The sequence below is a fragment of the Dasypus novemcinctus genome, chromosome 12, assembly GCF_030445035.2.
Source record: "Dasypus novemcinctus isolate mDasNov1 chromosome 12, mDasNov1.1.hap2, whole genome shotgun sequence".
NCBI classification, from domain to species: domain Eukaryota; kingdom Metazoa; phylum Chordata; class Mammalia; order Cingulata; family Dasypodidae; genus Dasypus; species Dasypus novemcinctus.
Genome location: NC_080684.1, coordinates 78,923,773 through 78,940,356, shown reverse-complemented (window position 1 = coordinate 78,940,356; position 16,584 = coordinate 78,923,773). Strand labels below are relative to the sequence as shown.

At 41.3% G+C, this 16,584-nt stretch overlaps 1 protein-coding gene across 3 annotated transcripts in view; it reads left to right on the top strand.

The window, feature by feature from the left end:
* The first annotated feature begins 469 nt into the window (after positions 1-469).
* TMCC3 (transmembrane and coiled-coil domain family 3) overlaps positions 470-16,584 on the top strand; it is a 332,700-nt gene continuing 316,585 nt past the window's right edge. Inside the window, exon 1 of one of the 3 annotated variants that reach the window (XM_071219003.1) lies at positions 470-612. In XM_071219003.1, coding sequence (XP_071075104.1) covers positions 604-612 — 9 coding nt within the window. In that variant the 5' untranslated portion in view covers positions 470-603. Of the gene's footprint in view, positions 613-1,236; positions 1,768-16,584 lie in introns of those variants that run through there. The other 2 variants (XM_071219004.1, XM_058308544.2) reach the window with 2 other exon arrangements.

The following is a 16,584-nucleotide window of genomic DNA, read 5'->3' as shown; positions in this document are numbered from 1 at the left end:
AACTGATCCGCTGTTTCCCACTTTCAACTCCCACCCCAACCCTCCCCCAAAATGGTTTAAGAATGCTCGGGGCTTCCGAATGACAATCCCGGAATCTAACGAGTAGGAACGGCACCAGCAGGCTATCCTCCCAACCAATGGGCAGAACAAAGTACTTTTAAGGTGTTAGGAATTTCCACTCAGCTCTGGCCAATTATCTCTCGCTCCTCACGCGTGGCTCTCCAGGGTCGACCCCAGCGTTCGGCTCTAGCCTTCTCGGTCTCAGCGCTGGAGGGCCGGGCGGTGGCGGATGGGGGCAGACACCGGGGACCTCCGGGTCGGGAGAGAACCTGAGGAGCCGGGCGAAGCTCCTCGAGAAGGCGGCGATCGCGCGACGGGAGGAAAAGGGCCCCGGGCCCCGCGGCTCCAGAGCGCAGCTCGCGCGGGGCAGGCCCAGGGGACCCCGCGGGCCGCGCGCCCCCGCCCCGCCGCCGCCCGCCCGTCGGTCTCGGCGCACGCGTGTGCTAGCGGGGGCAGCGAGGCGCTCCCGGCCGACAGCGCCGCCGCAGCCTCTGCCCCATTCGTGCCCGACTCAACGAGCCAGGCCCGGACGGTCCCGGTACCATGCGGAGGGTGAGTGCGCGGTCGCCCGGGACGCGCGAGGGGCAGGTGGCGCGAGTGCCCGCGAGCTCGCGAGCGCGTCCCTCCCGCCCGGCTAGGGGAGGCCCCGCCCGCGGGAGCGCTGAGGGCGCGGCGGAGTGCCGCGGGGCCGCACGTCGGCAGGGCCGCAGCCCCAGCGGGGACTGAGGGGCGAAGGGCCCTTCGAACGACGTGGGAGGGGAAGGGGGCGAGGTGGGGTCTCTTCCCGTCTGAGGGTACTCGGCCCCGCGCACTCCGCGGTGGCGCGACACGTCGGGGCCCTCTGCAGCTCCAGCGCCACCCGGGGCGAGGAGGGCTGTTGCCACCCCCACCCCAACACGCCGGCTGCTAGGGGAGCCCCTCTCCGGGCTTCCGCAGCTGCGTTCTTCTGTGCAGCGCCTTACTCCTTCCTCAGGAGCCTTTTTAAAATTTGCCGGGCGTCGGAGCGCTTCGAGGTGCGCGACTCGTTCTCCCTGGATTGCCTCCCTAGGGAAGCACGAAGGGAAGGGGAAGGCGCGTGTCCAGGGCAGGCGGGGCCTCGGGCTCTCAGCGCGCGGCTCCTGCACGGGCGCCCTCGGGTGCAGCTGCGGGCTTAACGCCGGCGGGGGCGAGCCGCCCCTCCTCTCCAGGTTTTGTGTTGTCCGCTTCACTCCTTTCCGCTCCTGGGCGAGAGCTCAGTGGGGAAAACTGTAACAGGTTGAACTGTAAGGTTTATTCTACCTCAAGGGGCAGCCTGTGAGGCTGGTGCTGCTTTGTCAGCTCCAGGGAGCTCAAACGCCCTGGCGCGCCTTGATCTTGCCTGTATGGAGGCGACCTCGGATGGGCTAATTTACCCGAAGGTGTTGGCAAGTCCCAATATGCCTTTTGGATTTTAGCCTTCAGGATGAAGGCTCATTTCGTCAAATGCAGAATCTGGGCACTTATAATAATATAGAAGGAGGATAGAGATAACTTAAGGCAATTCGGGGAGGTGCCCTTCATGTGCTCCCGGACCACCTAAGACCAACTATAATGACAATTTAGCTCTAAGAATGGGTGGGCGGGAGTTTCCTGAAGAGGCAAGGCCAAGACGAAGTGGAAAGACATTATATGATTCTTTCCCCCCGGAGTTGACGCATTTCTCAGGGCTGGAAGTTGCCTTGTTGTAAGGTATGTATATGCCTGTTGTATTGGTCACCTAAGTGGCCCTTCAGAAATATCTGCCTCTCAGCTGCCGGGCTGTTTCAAAAGGAACTCTGGCCTGTTTTTTTTTGGAGGTGGTGCCAGAGTCCAGTCTTTTGAGTGTGTGTGTAGGGGGTGGGATGGGGTGGCATGTTTGTGGGACATAAAGCTGGTATGAACTGGCTACAGCTGCCTCTGGAAAGTCTATTAGTGAGCTGACCTGGAAATTTACTTGGCTTACCTTTTGGAGCTAGTCCAAACCTGTTTAGGTATTTCTGGGGAGAACAGGATTCCAGCCAGGCTAGCCAGCTAGTTTGCCTCACCTTGTGTTTGTGGAACAGCAGAAATGAAAACTGGTCTTGTTGGAATTACTTGTTTGAACACCAAATTCAAGGGTCAGCAACTTCATTTTACCCTCATTGCCAGCAGGGTAATTAAGGAAAGCAGCTGGGATGGGATATGCAGGCCTGAATAAGGGAAATAAAGATTTTGAAATTTAATTCTGATAATATATAATATAAAATTCACCATTTTAGTAATTTTAAGCTCTCAATTCAAGGCTTAATTACTTTTCAGTGTCATGCTACCATCACCACCTTCCGTTATTAAAACTTTTTCATCACCCAAACCAAAAACTCTCTACTTTTTAATCAATAACTCCCCATTTCCCCTCCCTCTAGTCCCTAACTGCTAATCTACTTTCTCTTTCTGTGAATTTATTTATTCTAGCTATTTCATGTAAGTGGAATCATACAATTCTTGTCTTTTTGTGTTTGGCTTATGTTACTTAGCATAGTGTTTTCAAGGTTCATTCATGTCCTAGCATGTAACAGAACTTCATTCGTTTTTATGGCTCAATACTATTCCTTCACATGGATATACTTCATTTTATCCATTTATCTGTCTTCAGACATTTGGGTGATTTCTACCTTTTGCCTATTGTGAATAAGGCTGGTGAATATAGGTGTGCAAATATCTGTTTGAGTCCCTGCTTTGAATTCTTTTGGATATATATATAATAAAGTGGAATTGCCATGTCATATGGTAATTCTCATTTAATTTTTTGAGGAACTGCCAAACTGTTTTCCATGGTAGCTTCATAGTTTTACATTTCCACAAACAATGCATGAGAATTCAAATTCCTTCATGTATTCAGCAACATTTATTTTCCATTTTAAAAATAATAGCCATTCTAATGGGTGTGATGTGGCATTTCATTGTGGTTTTGATTTGCATTTCTGTAATGGCTAATGATATTGAACATCTTTTCCTGTGCTTATTGGCCATTTGTGTATCTTATTTGAAGCTATGTCTATTTGTTTTTTTGCCCATTTTTAAATTGGGTTGTCTTTTTATGGTATTGAAGGAGTTCTTTATATATTCTGGATATTAAATCTTTATCAGATATAGTTTGTCTTTGCACTTTCTTGATAATGTCCTTTGATACACAAACATTTTTAATATTGATGAAACTCAATATTTTATTTCTGTTGTTGCTCCTACTTTTGGTGTCATCACTTGGAATCCATTGCTAAATCCTTGGTCATGTAGATTTCCTCCTATGTTATCTTCTAAAAGTTTTATGGGTTTTGCTCTTATATTTAGTTCATGATCCATTTAGAGTTAATTTTTGTATGGTGTGAGGTAGGGGTCCATAGCCATAGATGTGTCGGTTTATTTTTGAACTCTCACTCCAGTCCCATTGGTCTGTATGTCTGTCCTTATACCAGTACCACATAGCTTTGGTTATTGTAGTTTAGTAGTAAGTATTGAAATTGAGAAATGTGAATCCTCCACTTTGTTTTAACAGTCTGAATTTTTAACACTCACCACCATCACCTTCAGACATATATATTTAGTACCTACTATGTATAGGCACTGTTCTAGGTTCTAGAAGTACAGTGGGTAGCATGACAGCCAAGAGCTTAGTTTCTTGGAGGCTGCATTCTACTTGAGAAGTTATGCAATGAACTAAATAAATGGACAAATAATGTAATTTTATATAGTGATGAGTGCTATTAAGAAAATACAGCAGGATATGTAATGGGGAGTGAGTGGGGGAAAAGACGTTTTTAGTTTGTGTTGTCAGGGAGGACATTTCTTGAAGTGTGAACTATATGATGAGAACAAGTCAGCCCTGTGAAGGTTTGGAGAAACTGAGTGTCCAGACTGAGAAACATCAAACACAAAGGAGGAGTCTTTTCCTGTGTGAAAAACGGAAAGAAGGGGACTGGAGTGTATAATGGGTGGGTAGAGTGAAATGAAGTGAGATTGGAGAGATAGGTAGAGACCAAATCTTATAGGGCCTTGCTGGACTTAAGCTTCAATGCAGAAGGACATTATTAGAGAGTTTTGTGGAAGATGGAATGATGTGATCCGGTTCACTTTTTTGAAGACCACTTTGGGTGTTGTGTATAGAATGCATTGTGGGATGGGGGTGGTAATGGACCAGTGAGACTACCTTTGAGAGCAGATGCTGGAGAGATGGATGTATTTTGGAGGTAGAGTCATCTGAACTTGCTGATGTGGGAGGAAGAGAAAGATGAGAATCCTGTAAAGTACACCTAAGGTTACTAATGTTGGTGTGTGTGAGTGTGAGAGGAGAGGGGGGATAGAGAGAGAGAGGTGGGGGGAACAGCGAGGGAGAGAGAGAGAAGAGAGAAATGGAAGTTTACAGAGAGAGAAGAAAGGTGACTTGGGGCCTCAGTTGGAATTCCCAATGATAATGAAAATAGCTAACCTTAAGTGAACGTTTACTGTGTACCTCCTACGATGGTGTATGCATCATCTCATTTAACCCTCACAAGAATCTTGTGAAATATTAGGTTGGTGCAGAAGTAATTGCGATTTTGCGTTGTTGAAATTTGCTGTTTGATATTGGGATACCTTCTTAAATAAATGTGGTTATGTTATACATCATTTTAATGTGCATTTCTCACTTTATGTTTTTTGCTAATGACTTATTACTTGCTGTTTATTTTATATTTATTTTAGACTTGGAAATAATGTTAGACAAAAAGCAAATGTGAGCAATTTTCTTATTTAAGTTCAAAATGGGTCATAAAGTAGTGGAAACAACTCACAACATAAGCAATGCATTTGGCCAGAAACTGCTAATGAACATACAGTGCAGTGGTGGTTCAAGAAGTTTTGCAAAGGAAATGAGAGCCTGGAAGATGAGTGTAGTGACCGGCCATTGGAAGTTGACAATGACCAATTGAGAACAATCATTGAAGCTGATCCTCTTACAACTACATGAGAAGTTGCCAAAGAACTCAATGTTGACCATTCCACGGTCGTTCAGCATTTGAAACAAAAAAGCTCTGTAAGTGGGTGCCTCATGAGCTGACTGAAACCTTAAAAATCGTCGTTTTGAAGTGTCATCTTCTCTTATTCTATGCAAAGCACTGAACCATTTCTGTATTGGATTGTGACATGTGATGAAAAGTGGATTCTATACAACAACCTGCGATGACCAGCTCAGGGGTTGGACCGAGAAGAAGCTCCAAAGCACTTCCCACAGCCAAACTTGCACCAAAAAAAGGTCACTATTTGTTGGTCTGCTGCTGGTCTGATCCACTACAGCTTTCTGAATCCCGGTGAAATCATTACATTTGAGAAATATATTCAGCAAGTCGATGAGATGCACCGAAAACCGCAATGACTGCAGCTGGCATTGGTCAACTGAAAGGACCCAATTCTCCAAGAGAATGCCTGACTGCACATTGCACAACCAGCGCTTCAAAAGCTGGAGGAATTGGGCTACAATGTTTTGCTTCATCTTCCATATTCATCTGACCCCTCGCCAACCAACTACCACTTCTTCAAGCATCTCGACAACTTTTTTCAGGTAAAATGCTTCCACAACCAGCAGGATGCAGAAATGCTTTCCAAGAATTTGTTGATTCCTGAAGTACGAATTTTTACACTACAGGAGTAAACAAACTTATTTCTCATTGGCAAAAATGTGTTGACTGTAATGATTTCCTATTTTGATTAAAAAAGATATGTTTGAGCCTAGTTATAATGATTAAAATTCATGGTCTGAAACCACGATTCCTTTTGCACCAACCTAACAAATACTAACTGCTGCCACCATTTTTGAAAGGGATAACAAGCTCAGAAAGGTTGAGGATGTTGCTTAAGGTCACTCAGCTAAGTATTGGAACTGGGATATGTACCTGGACTTGCTTGACTCCAAAGTCCTGACTCTTGACATTATGCTCTACTGCCTGCAGACTGCCTGTTCTTGCCCCAGATCCTTTCTTATTCCGGGAAAGTAGACAATTTCATAGTTTGGCAGATACATGTGGCAATCCTTCAACTGTTGTCAGTAACTGCAGAGGGAGGGCAGGCATGCTATTAGAATTGAAAGTAATTCTTTCATCGCTGTTCTTGAATAAAAGAAAATGTTCTTCGGGAATGTACAGAGTGGGAGCACAGAAGATGCCCCTTAATTGAGTTTCTCTGAAGAGAGACTGAAACCCTGACCCATGCTTCTGACCTTACGTCATGAGCACAGGAGAAGCCAAGTGGTGGATTCTTTTTTTTTTACCTTTTCACATAGCTGGTTAATGTTATGTATTCCAAAATGAACTTTTTCCTATACAGAGGCAGGAGTTTCAGAGGATTGATTACTTAAAAAATTATTTGTATTAGAACTAGAAAGCAGATGTGCAAAAATAATTATAATGGTAGCTATTTATTGATTGCTTTCTTTGTGACAGGCATCTAGTGTCTCCCTTAATTGCCATAACAACCTTTAAAGTTAAAAATTAATAGGTGATATATTTACACAATATAACATTCAAAAGATAAAAAAAGGTTTACAGTGAAAATTGTTCCTCCCCAACCACAAAAATTTTGTTGTCCTGCCAGCTGGTTCTTTTCCCCAGAACCAATTTATATTAAACCCACTTCTGTGTCCTTCCAGAAATAATCTATGCATAGGCAAGCAATTATATGTACATGCTTTTTTCCTTTTTTTTACACACAAGTGGTAGTATATGAGTACATACCCTCCTGCACCCTGCTTTTTTCCCTTGTACAACCACATTGGTAAAATATAGGTCTATTTGGTTCCTTTTATGGCTGTGTATGGGATACCTTTATATGAATTTGCTGGGGTTTGTTGTTTCTAGTTTTGTGTTTGTTTGTTTTTTGCTACTTTCAGCAGTGCTGCAGTGAATAATCTTATACCTACATGATTTTGTTTATGTTCAAGTATATTGTCTAATAAATTACAGTGGAATTTCTAGGTCAACTAACAGAACATTTTAGTTTTGTTACATGAAGCAGCATAATGTAAGGGTTAAGAGCATGGACTTGGAGCTGAATTGCCTGGGGTTGAATCTTGGCTCTGCCATTTGCTAGATATGCAAGTCACTTAACCGCTCTGTGCCTCAGTCATGTCATTTGTAATATAGGGATCATTACAGACCTACTTAGTAGGATTGTTATGAGGATTTTATCAGTTAGTTTGTGTTGCATAACCAATAGCCCCAAAATTTAGCGGCTTAAAACAGTAACTTCTATTTAGCTCATGTGGGTTGGCTGGGTGGCTCTTCTCGTGTATCTCTGCTGGTTTTCTTCCTGCCTTTTTGGCCAGCTGATGGGTCAGTCAGTGGCTGGATGATCTAGGATGGCTTCATGCCCGTGTGTGGTGGTTGACAGGCGAATTGGTCTCATCTGGGATGGCATGTGATCGCTCATTCTCCAGTAGACTAGCTCAGGCTTCTGCACGTGTAGTCTCAGGGTTTTAAAGAACAGTAATGAGAGAAACCCCCACAGCACAAGCACTTTTCAAATCTCTGCTTGTGTCACATTTGCTTTTATCCCACTGACCGAAACAAGTCACAACCTCAGAGTCTGTGTGGAGGGGACTCTGCAAGGACACAGATGCAGTGAGGGTATTTGAATCTGTTGTCTGACTCTAGAGTGCCTTGGCTTGGCTTGCCACTCTAGACAAAGGTGATTCCTGTTCCTAACGCTCCCATCCACTGTTCCCCTGTCCACCCTCTCATTTCATGTCCCTCATTTTCATTTCATGTTTGGATCTTACTGGGTTGAGAAGGATCTTTTAATCCGTTGAAGCTTTTTAACACTGATTTTTATTTCATCCTGGCTCCTGAATTAAAAATAAAATGACTACAAAGACAGCAGCTTTGTTATGTCTGTGCAGGAATGATAAATGGACACCTGGTATTTTACCTCTTTTATCTTGAAAAAATAGGTAAGTCTGGTCTTAAATTTTGTTTTCTTTTTCCTTCATTTCCATTCCTTACATCCTTTTTCTTCACTCTGTCCTTTACAACTCAGGATTCCATTTACAAAGGAAAAGAAGTGAAGATAGGAGACAGTATTGCTTTGTGATTAAGGACTTGACCTCTGGACACACTGCCTGGGTTCAGACCCAGCTCAGCTATTTACTAGCTGTGACACTTGGATAGGTTTACCTGCATTAAAGGTTTTTTGTTTTTTTTTTTTTGAGGTCCAAATGATAATCTGCAGAAAGTGTTCAGTTGTTATTAACACATGGCAGATTATTTTTGCTTCTGTCTTCTCATTGTTTCACATCCCTTTTCCTCCAGACCTATTCCTGTATCCTTAAATAAGTCTAATAATAAGGATAGCTAACATTTACTGAGTCCTTATTCTAAGTACTTTACATGTAATTAACTCATTTAATTCTTGTAACAAATTTAAGAAATATGTGCTAATTTTAGTCCCATTTTCAAGGAAGGAAGCTAGACATTGAAGGATTAAGTAATTTGCCCAGCATATCACAACTAATAAATGATGTAGTAAGGCTTTTAAATGAGGCATACTGGCTCCAGCGTCTGTGCTCTTAATGTTTATGCTAAAAAATGGGATGGGCATTTGGGGATTTAAAATTGAGAGCTGCTACTTTAGGTAAACTTCTGGTGAACTCATACACAGCCTCAATTCTTGGCAGCAACTGAGTATACCCAGCTGTGACTTAGACTGAAAATCCTAGCACACACGAAAACATACGTAAATGTTCAATTCTTTTGCCAAAAGCCTCTCTGCTTCAATCATTATAATCCTATCAAAATTTCAGGCATTGTGCCTCCCTTGTAACTGCTGAAAAATACATGACGCTGTTTTTTTTTTTAAGGTTTGAAAGAATTGTTAGCTTGTTCTGAGTCTTGCCATCTCTTGCTCCTTTTGATGGACTGCTTCTCTGGTGACAGACATAATGTTTCCCACAGAAGCAGGAGAATAAAATATAAACACTGCAGATGATACATAACTTTCTGAGTTTAGAATTGTGCATACTTGAAGTCGAATGAAACAACTGAGGCTGTTTCATAGGCTTTGTGTGCACGTAGACTAAATGTAATATGTTAGCACTAATCAGATATTTAAAATTATTCTCCTCCCATGGGATAGGAGTCTAATGTGAGAGAGCAGGCTCTACGGACCCTGATATTGTGGAGCTGGCAGTCTGTCTGAGAAGACAGTTAAACAGTACTGTGAATTCTAGTATATACTGTGGCAAAGGAAGAATAAGGTGCTGGGGGATCGTAGTGAGAGTTCCTACCCTTTCGCGGGGCGTAGGTGGATCAGAAAAGCCTTCTAGGATAAGTCACTGTTAGGCTGAGACTTTAAGGATTAGCAAGGACAGCCAGGGAAAGAGGAGGAAGAATATATTTCAGGTAGAATGAAAAGCATACACTAAAGGGGAGAGAGGAATGGTACATCTAAGGAGGTGAGAAGCATTCAGAGTAGCTAGATGTGTACAGTGCAAGGAGGCAATGGCAAGAGTTGAGGTTGGAGATGCAGGGAGAAACCAAATGGTGAAAGGCTGTGTAAATCATGCTGGGAAGTGTTGGAGGGGCAACGAAAAGCCCCTGAGGGGTTCTGAGCCAATTTTAGAAAATCAGGTATTTGTTTCAGAAGGTTTCTTTGGCTGCAGTTTAGGGGGCAAGATTGGAGGTAGGAAGACTGGTTAGGAGGCTGTTAAAATAATCTAGATGGCCTGACTATGAACTTGTGGAATGATAAAGGGAATGGAGACATTCTATTTGAGAGATATTTTAGAGGTGGAATCAACAGGAATTGGTGACTGGATGGAGTCGATAAGGGAGAAGAAGAGAGTTGAGAATGACTGACTGTCAGGTTTCTGTTTTGGTGAAACTGAGTGTATGATGATGCCATGAGCAGAAACACAAAACATTGGAGGAAAAACCAAGGGGTGGGGCTTGGGAAGATTGCTTCCGTTTTGAGTTTGAAGTGAGGTTTGCAACTTAGAAGAATGTTTTATTTAGAGGGATAAAATTAGTAATTATTGGTGTATAGGTATTAGTTTAATCAAAACCATTGAAGTTACAGAATACCACACAGAGGATGCATATAAAAGCAGTGATCTGTATAATCCCTGATGTACGTGGCAATATTTTACCCTTGGGAAGAGAAAGGGGAGGCAGTCGAGAAGCACTGTCTCTTGTTCCCACTCTGTTGCCTTTTATCCCTTCTCATTCAGACCAGAATTGAAGAAATGAATTCTCAAAAAGCCAAACAATGACTACTCAATGTGGCTACATGCCTGCAAACACCGGGTTCAGTGAGAGTGGGATTGCCGTTCACTGTGAACTTGGAGGCTTTTGATCACAAAGTGTAGATAGTTCTGTGAGGCCTTCTGAAGTCTGTCTTCAGACTGTCTCATATCTAGACCCTTACGCCTTAGGAATAGGGTCTCTGCTTATTTCCCATGCATTTGCACATCTGTGTTTTATAGGCTAACATTGCCTCAAAATATGCTTATTTCTTTAGCATAGTTCTTGGCATGTTTTGTTAAACATAATAAAAAGAACCACCATTTACTTAATGCTTGCAATGTACAAGGCATTGTGCTGTGTATTTTATATATGCGTATATACGCCTTTGACCCTTCAAAGCCATCATTTTCTTTCTTTTTTGCTTTAAACAGTTTGTTTATTCTTTCACTCATCTAATATTCTTTGAGCTGTGTTAGGGGCTAGGGCTGCCAAAATGCACAGCGCCTGAGCCCCAGGAGCTCACAGTTTAGTGGGCAGTGGTCTTCTAAAAGAATAGATGCCATCTGCTCAAGTGCTTGAGCTTCCCACGTGGGAGGGCCCAGGTTTGGAACCTGGTGCCTCCTGAAAACAAAAGCAAAACAACAAGCAAACAAATGAAAAAACAACTCAGCCGAGCGGATGTGGCTCGTGGTTGAGCCCCGGCTCCGGTACCTCAAAAAGAAAAAAAAAAAAACCCACTTACCATAAAGTGTGATGATTGCATTGACAAAAGTATATCCAAAATAAAACATTAGCTTAGAGGAGAATATGAGAAATTTTGTGGGGCCCAAGAAAGGACCCTACAAAAGGAATTGTGGGGTCAGGGGAATCTAGGAAGATGGTGATAAAGAGGACATGACCCCTGAGCACACTCTTGAAGTCCCAGTTCTTTTCTCCAGCTTGATTTGAATAGTCAGCCCTTCCTTGGTCTCGGGTCTCGGGATGCATATAGCACATGTTCTATATCTCATGGTTGTGCTCCTAATCTGCAGGCAGTCCTTTCTCACTTTGTTCATCAGTGACTTCTTGTCCACAACTTCCTCTCTTACCTACAATTTTTAAAATTGATTTTTTAAACAACTTTATGGAGAAATTTACGTACTGTCAATTTCACCCATTTTAAGTGTATAATTCAATTATTAGTAGTAAATTTTCTGAGTCAACACCTTCATTTCAAAGTGGGTGATATTAATCCCATTTGACAGGTGGGAACGGGTTGAGGGAACCTGTTTTGCAGCTGGTCGTTTTGCAGAGCTGGTATTCAAAGTAGTTGTAATGGCTTGTTAAAGCATGTTCAGGTTTTCACCAGGGAAATAAGCCCTTGGAGTTCTTCAGTGTAAGGGCACCTTCTTTATTACCTTAGGGAGTCTAAGGACTAGGTAAGTCAGGAGATTGGAGAGTGTCATTCATAGAGGGTTTCGGTAAAAATGCTGGGAGAGGGGGCTGGTTTATGTGTGGTTTGAAATGTTAGTAAAATACTCTAAGAACCTAACCAGCAATCAATGTGTGTCATAAAGCCTCAAACTAAAATTTCTATTTTGAATGTTAATAACAAACCGCTCTGCTTACTTTTATTCTAAACCATTATGCTTATTGTTTGGCTTTCCAGGGCATCTACAAACATTAATTTCTGAATGGAGAATATTTTCTTATTTACACCCCCAAGCAAGCTGTGACATGGAATAGTCTAACAGGCAGTTCAAAGGAGTGAGACTGTCCTCACTTCCTGGTCTAAATTACAGGGTCTGAAATGTTCTGACAATTGAATTAACTGACTTGTGCAACAAAAGCAAACACTTTATAATTTGTGCTGCCTTCAGATACAGTAGAAATTTGGCTAACAATGGGCCAGAACTGCCTGGTCTCTGATAGAAGCCCTCCTGCGGTCAGTGGAAGAGAGGATAGAAGTTGTTAGCATTCTACTTTGAATTGTGCTTTACATGCTGCTTTTCTGATTTTTGAATTTTAATACTGGGAAAATGGAAGCAGTGCTTGAGATATTTGATGACAGGGTAAAGCTATGCATTCCTCAATAAAAGGAAATTTTAAATGTAGCCCACGCAAAGGACACTGCTGGATTCACATGCTTGACTGCTTCTCTTTACACATCCGTCATTCCAATAATGCAACTGAATGTGCAGAAGCCCTTCCCTGCCCCTACTTCTAGGTTACAGAACCTCAAGAGTAGTATCAATTTAATAGTGGGACACTCAGGCGCAGATAACTAGACTGCAGTATATTTTTTAGGTTAATACCAAAGAAGGTGTATTTGAGATGATACTAAATTCACTATTTTATCTTATATTTGGCAAATGAAGACTAGATCAGAGTTAGGTATCCAAAAGCATCCTAGTATCTTTCCTATGCCCTGAAGCAGAGGTTGGCAAACTTTACCTTTTTTTTAAAAAAAAGCGGTTTTATTGGGATATATTCATATACCATACATTCATCCAAAGTTACAACCAGTGGCTTTCAGTGTCATCACCGTGTTGTGCATTCATCACCACAAAAAATTTTATAACAATTTCATTACTCCAAAAAGAAAAACTCCACAGTCCTTAGCAGTCACCTCTCAATCCCTTGATCCTTCCCCAGTCCTATGTAATCGCTAATCTAATTCCATCTTTATAAATGGATTTATATTTACATTTTATATGAATAAAACCATGTAATAGGTAGTATTTTGTGTCTGGTTTCTTTCACTTTCGCATAATGTGGTTTTTTTGGTTGATATTAATGTACTATAGTATTAACATCCATTTGTTCAGTTTCAAAGAAAAACAGTCTTATGTTACCCATATTTCACATGAGGTTTTACTATGCTATACAGTCCCATGCTGCATAACATGGTGTGTAACTAGCAGTACTATATTATATGGGTATGACAGTGGTTGAAAGGGAAAGTCTAAGGAAAGCCAAACTTTATCTTTACAATAAATATTTTAGGCTTTGTGAGCAATATGGTCTCTGGCAATAACTTAGCTTTGCCATTGTAGCCTGAAAGCAGCCATATATAGTACATAGATGAATGAGTGTGGCTGTGTTCCAATGAAATTTTTATTTATGGACACTGAAGCCTGATTTTCATATAATTTTCACATATCACAAAATATTCTTCTTTTGATTTTTTTCCGGTGGTTAAACAATGTAAAAGTTATTTGTAGCTCTTAGGATGGGCTGTACAAAAACAGGTCATAGGCGGGTTTGGCCTGCAGACCATAATTTGCCAAATCCTGCTCTAAAGCCTTAGGGATTCTGCTGTGCATCAGGCATGTGTGCAATTCGTTTTCCGGGATGTGAGCCATCCTTTTCTGCCACATCTCAGCCTTACACTCAAGTTCGTGGGTTATGCAGAGCTAAATGGACAGAAAACCAGAAACCCACCCCATACCAGAAGAGATTTCAGTTCCTTGCCCGCCTCACTCACTGCCTGTTAGGAAAAACACACACACACTCCCCTATTTGATGCCTATGGCACCCTTTCCTAATTACAAAGAATTTTTTTTTCTCATTAAAAATTTTATTGAAATATTCTTTCATGAACATACATAAACAATAAATGTATAGAAAAGTTGTGAACTTACAAAAAGAAGCATGCTGTCATCATTCAGGGCTCCTATGCATCATCATACCACCAACCCCGTGCATTGTTGTGAAACATTTGTTACAAACTATGAAAGCGCATTGTCAAAATATTACTTGTAACTATAGCCCATATCTTGCATTTGGTGTAACCCAATTATTAACACCCTGTATTAGTATTATATATTTGTTGTCATTCATGAGAGAACATTCTCATATTTGTCCTGTTATCCATAGTCCATCTTCCACCACAGAATTCACTGCATTATATAGTCCCATGCATTGTACAATCCATTCAAAGTGTGCATTCCTTGGCGCTCATTTTTATTACAGAGTTGTGCAGTCGTCATTTCAGTCAATTTTAGAATGTTTCATCCCTCCAAAAGGACAAATCCCATCCTTTTTGTACCTCCCTATTATTGTCCCTTAGAATTGAAATACCTTCTTGCCATTGCTACAAAATATTACAATATTACTGTTCACTATTATCCATAAGTTACATTAGTTGTAATTTTCCTATGTATCACCATATTCTTAGCACTTTGTAAGAGAAGAGCATTCTTATATTTATGCTATTAAACGCAATCTTCATCCACCACCAAAATCACTGTTAAACATTCCCTTGACTATCCTCTAGCTTCCTTTTCATTGACATTTACATCCCTAGACATAATGACACAATCTCATTTATAAATCAGCAGTGTTATACTCACTATTATGTGTACCAAGTCTATTCATTTCTACACTTTTACACTGAACCTTATTAAAAATTCTACAAACATTAAACATCAGCTCCCATTCTCAACCCACATTCTATCACCTAGTAACCTGTATTCTAGAGTTTACCCCATGAGTTTACTCATTATATTTAGTTCATATTGGTGAAACCATACGATATTTGTCCTTTATGTCTGGCTTATTTCACTTAATATAATGTCCTAAAGCTTCATCCATGTTGTTCTGTTCATCCCAGTTTCTTTCCTTCTTATAGCTGAAAAATATTCTAGTGTATGTATATCCCACGTTTTGTTTATCCATTCAATGGTTGATGGAGATTTGGATTGTTTCCATATTTTAGCAATGTTGAATAATGTTGCTATGAACATTGGTGTGCTAATGTCAGTTTGTGTCCTTTCTCTCAGTTCTTTTTTTTTTTTTAAAGATTTATTTATTTATTTAAATCCTCCCCTCCCCCGGTTGTCTGTTCTCTGTGTCTATTTGCTGCATCTTGCTTCTTTGTCCGCTTCTGTTGTCGTCAGCGGCATGGGAAGTGTGGGCGGCGCCATTCCTGGGCAGGCTGCACTTTCTTTCCCGCTGGGCGGCTCTCCTTATGGGGCGCACTCCTTGCGCGGGGCTCCCCTACGCGGGGGACACCCCTGCGTGGCAGGGCACTCCTTGCGCGCATCAGCACTGTGCATGGGCCAGCTCCACATGGGTCAAGGAGGCCCAGGGTTTGAACCGCGGTCATCCCATGTGGTAGATGGACGCCCTAACCACTGGGCCAAGTCCGTTTCCCTCTCTCAGTTCTTTTGAATATATTCCTAGTAACAGGATTGCCAGATCATATAATAGTTCTATATTCAGCTTCTTGGGGTACCACCAAACTGTTCTCCACAGAGGCTGCACCGCTCTGCATTCCCACCAACAGTCAAAGAGTGTTCCTATTTCTCCACATCCTCTCCAACACTAGTAATTTTCTGCTTTTTAAAAAATAATTGCCATTCTATAAGGTGTGAAATGGTATATCTTTATAGTTTTTATCTGTATTTCCCTGATAGCTAATGACGTTGAATATTTTTTTCATGTGCTTTCTCGCCATTTATATTTTCTCTTTGGAAAAAAAATATCTCTTCATATCTTTTGCCCATTTATAAATTGTGTTGCTTGTCTTTTTATTGTTGAGTTGTATGATCACTTTTTAGAACATGAATATCAAACCCTTATTGGGTACGTAGTTTCCAAATATTTTCTCCCATTGAGTAGGCTGTCTTTTGACTTTCTTGACAAAGTCTTTTGAAAAACAAAAGTGTTTAATTTTGAGGAGGTCCCTTTCATCTATTTTTTTCTTTCGTTTAAGCCCGGTAGACTTGAAAGCCTTGTCAAAAATCACTTGAATGTAGATGTGAGGGTCTAAGTTCTTGATTCAGTTTCATTAGTTAATCTGTCTGTCTTTGTGACAGTACCAGGCTGGGTCTTTTTTAAAAAATTTTATTTATTTATTTTTTCTACCACTGTAGCTAAGTAATATAATTTAAAGTCAGGAAGTGAGAGTCCTCCAATTTCCGTATTCTTTTTTAAGATGTTTTGCTTATTTTGGGGCTCCTTACCCTTATAAATTTGATAATTGGCTTTTCCATTTCTGCAAAAAAGACTTTTGGGGCTTTTGGGGGGATTGTGTTGAATCTGTAAATCAGTTTGGATAGAATTAACATCTTAATAATATTCAGTCTTAGAATCCATGGACATCGAATGTCCTTCCATTTATTTAGGTCTTCTTTGGTTTCTTTTAGCAATTTTGAGGTTTTTAAAATATAGGTCCTTTATGTCCTTGGTTAAGTTTATTCCTAAATATTTGATTGTTTTAGTTGCTATTATAAATGGAATTTTTTTCTGACTTCCTTCTGAGATTGTTAATCAGGAGTGTTAAGAAACGCTACTGATG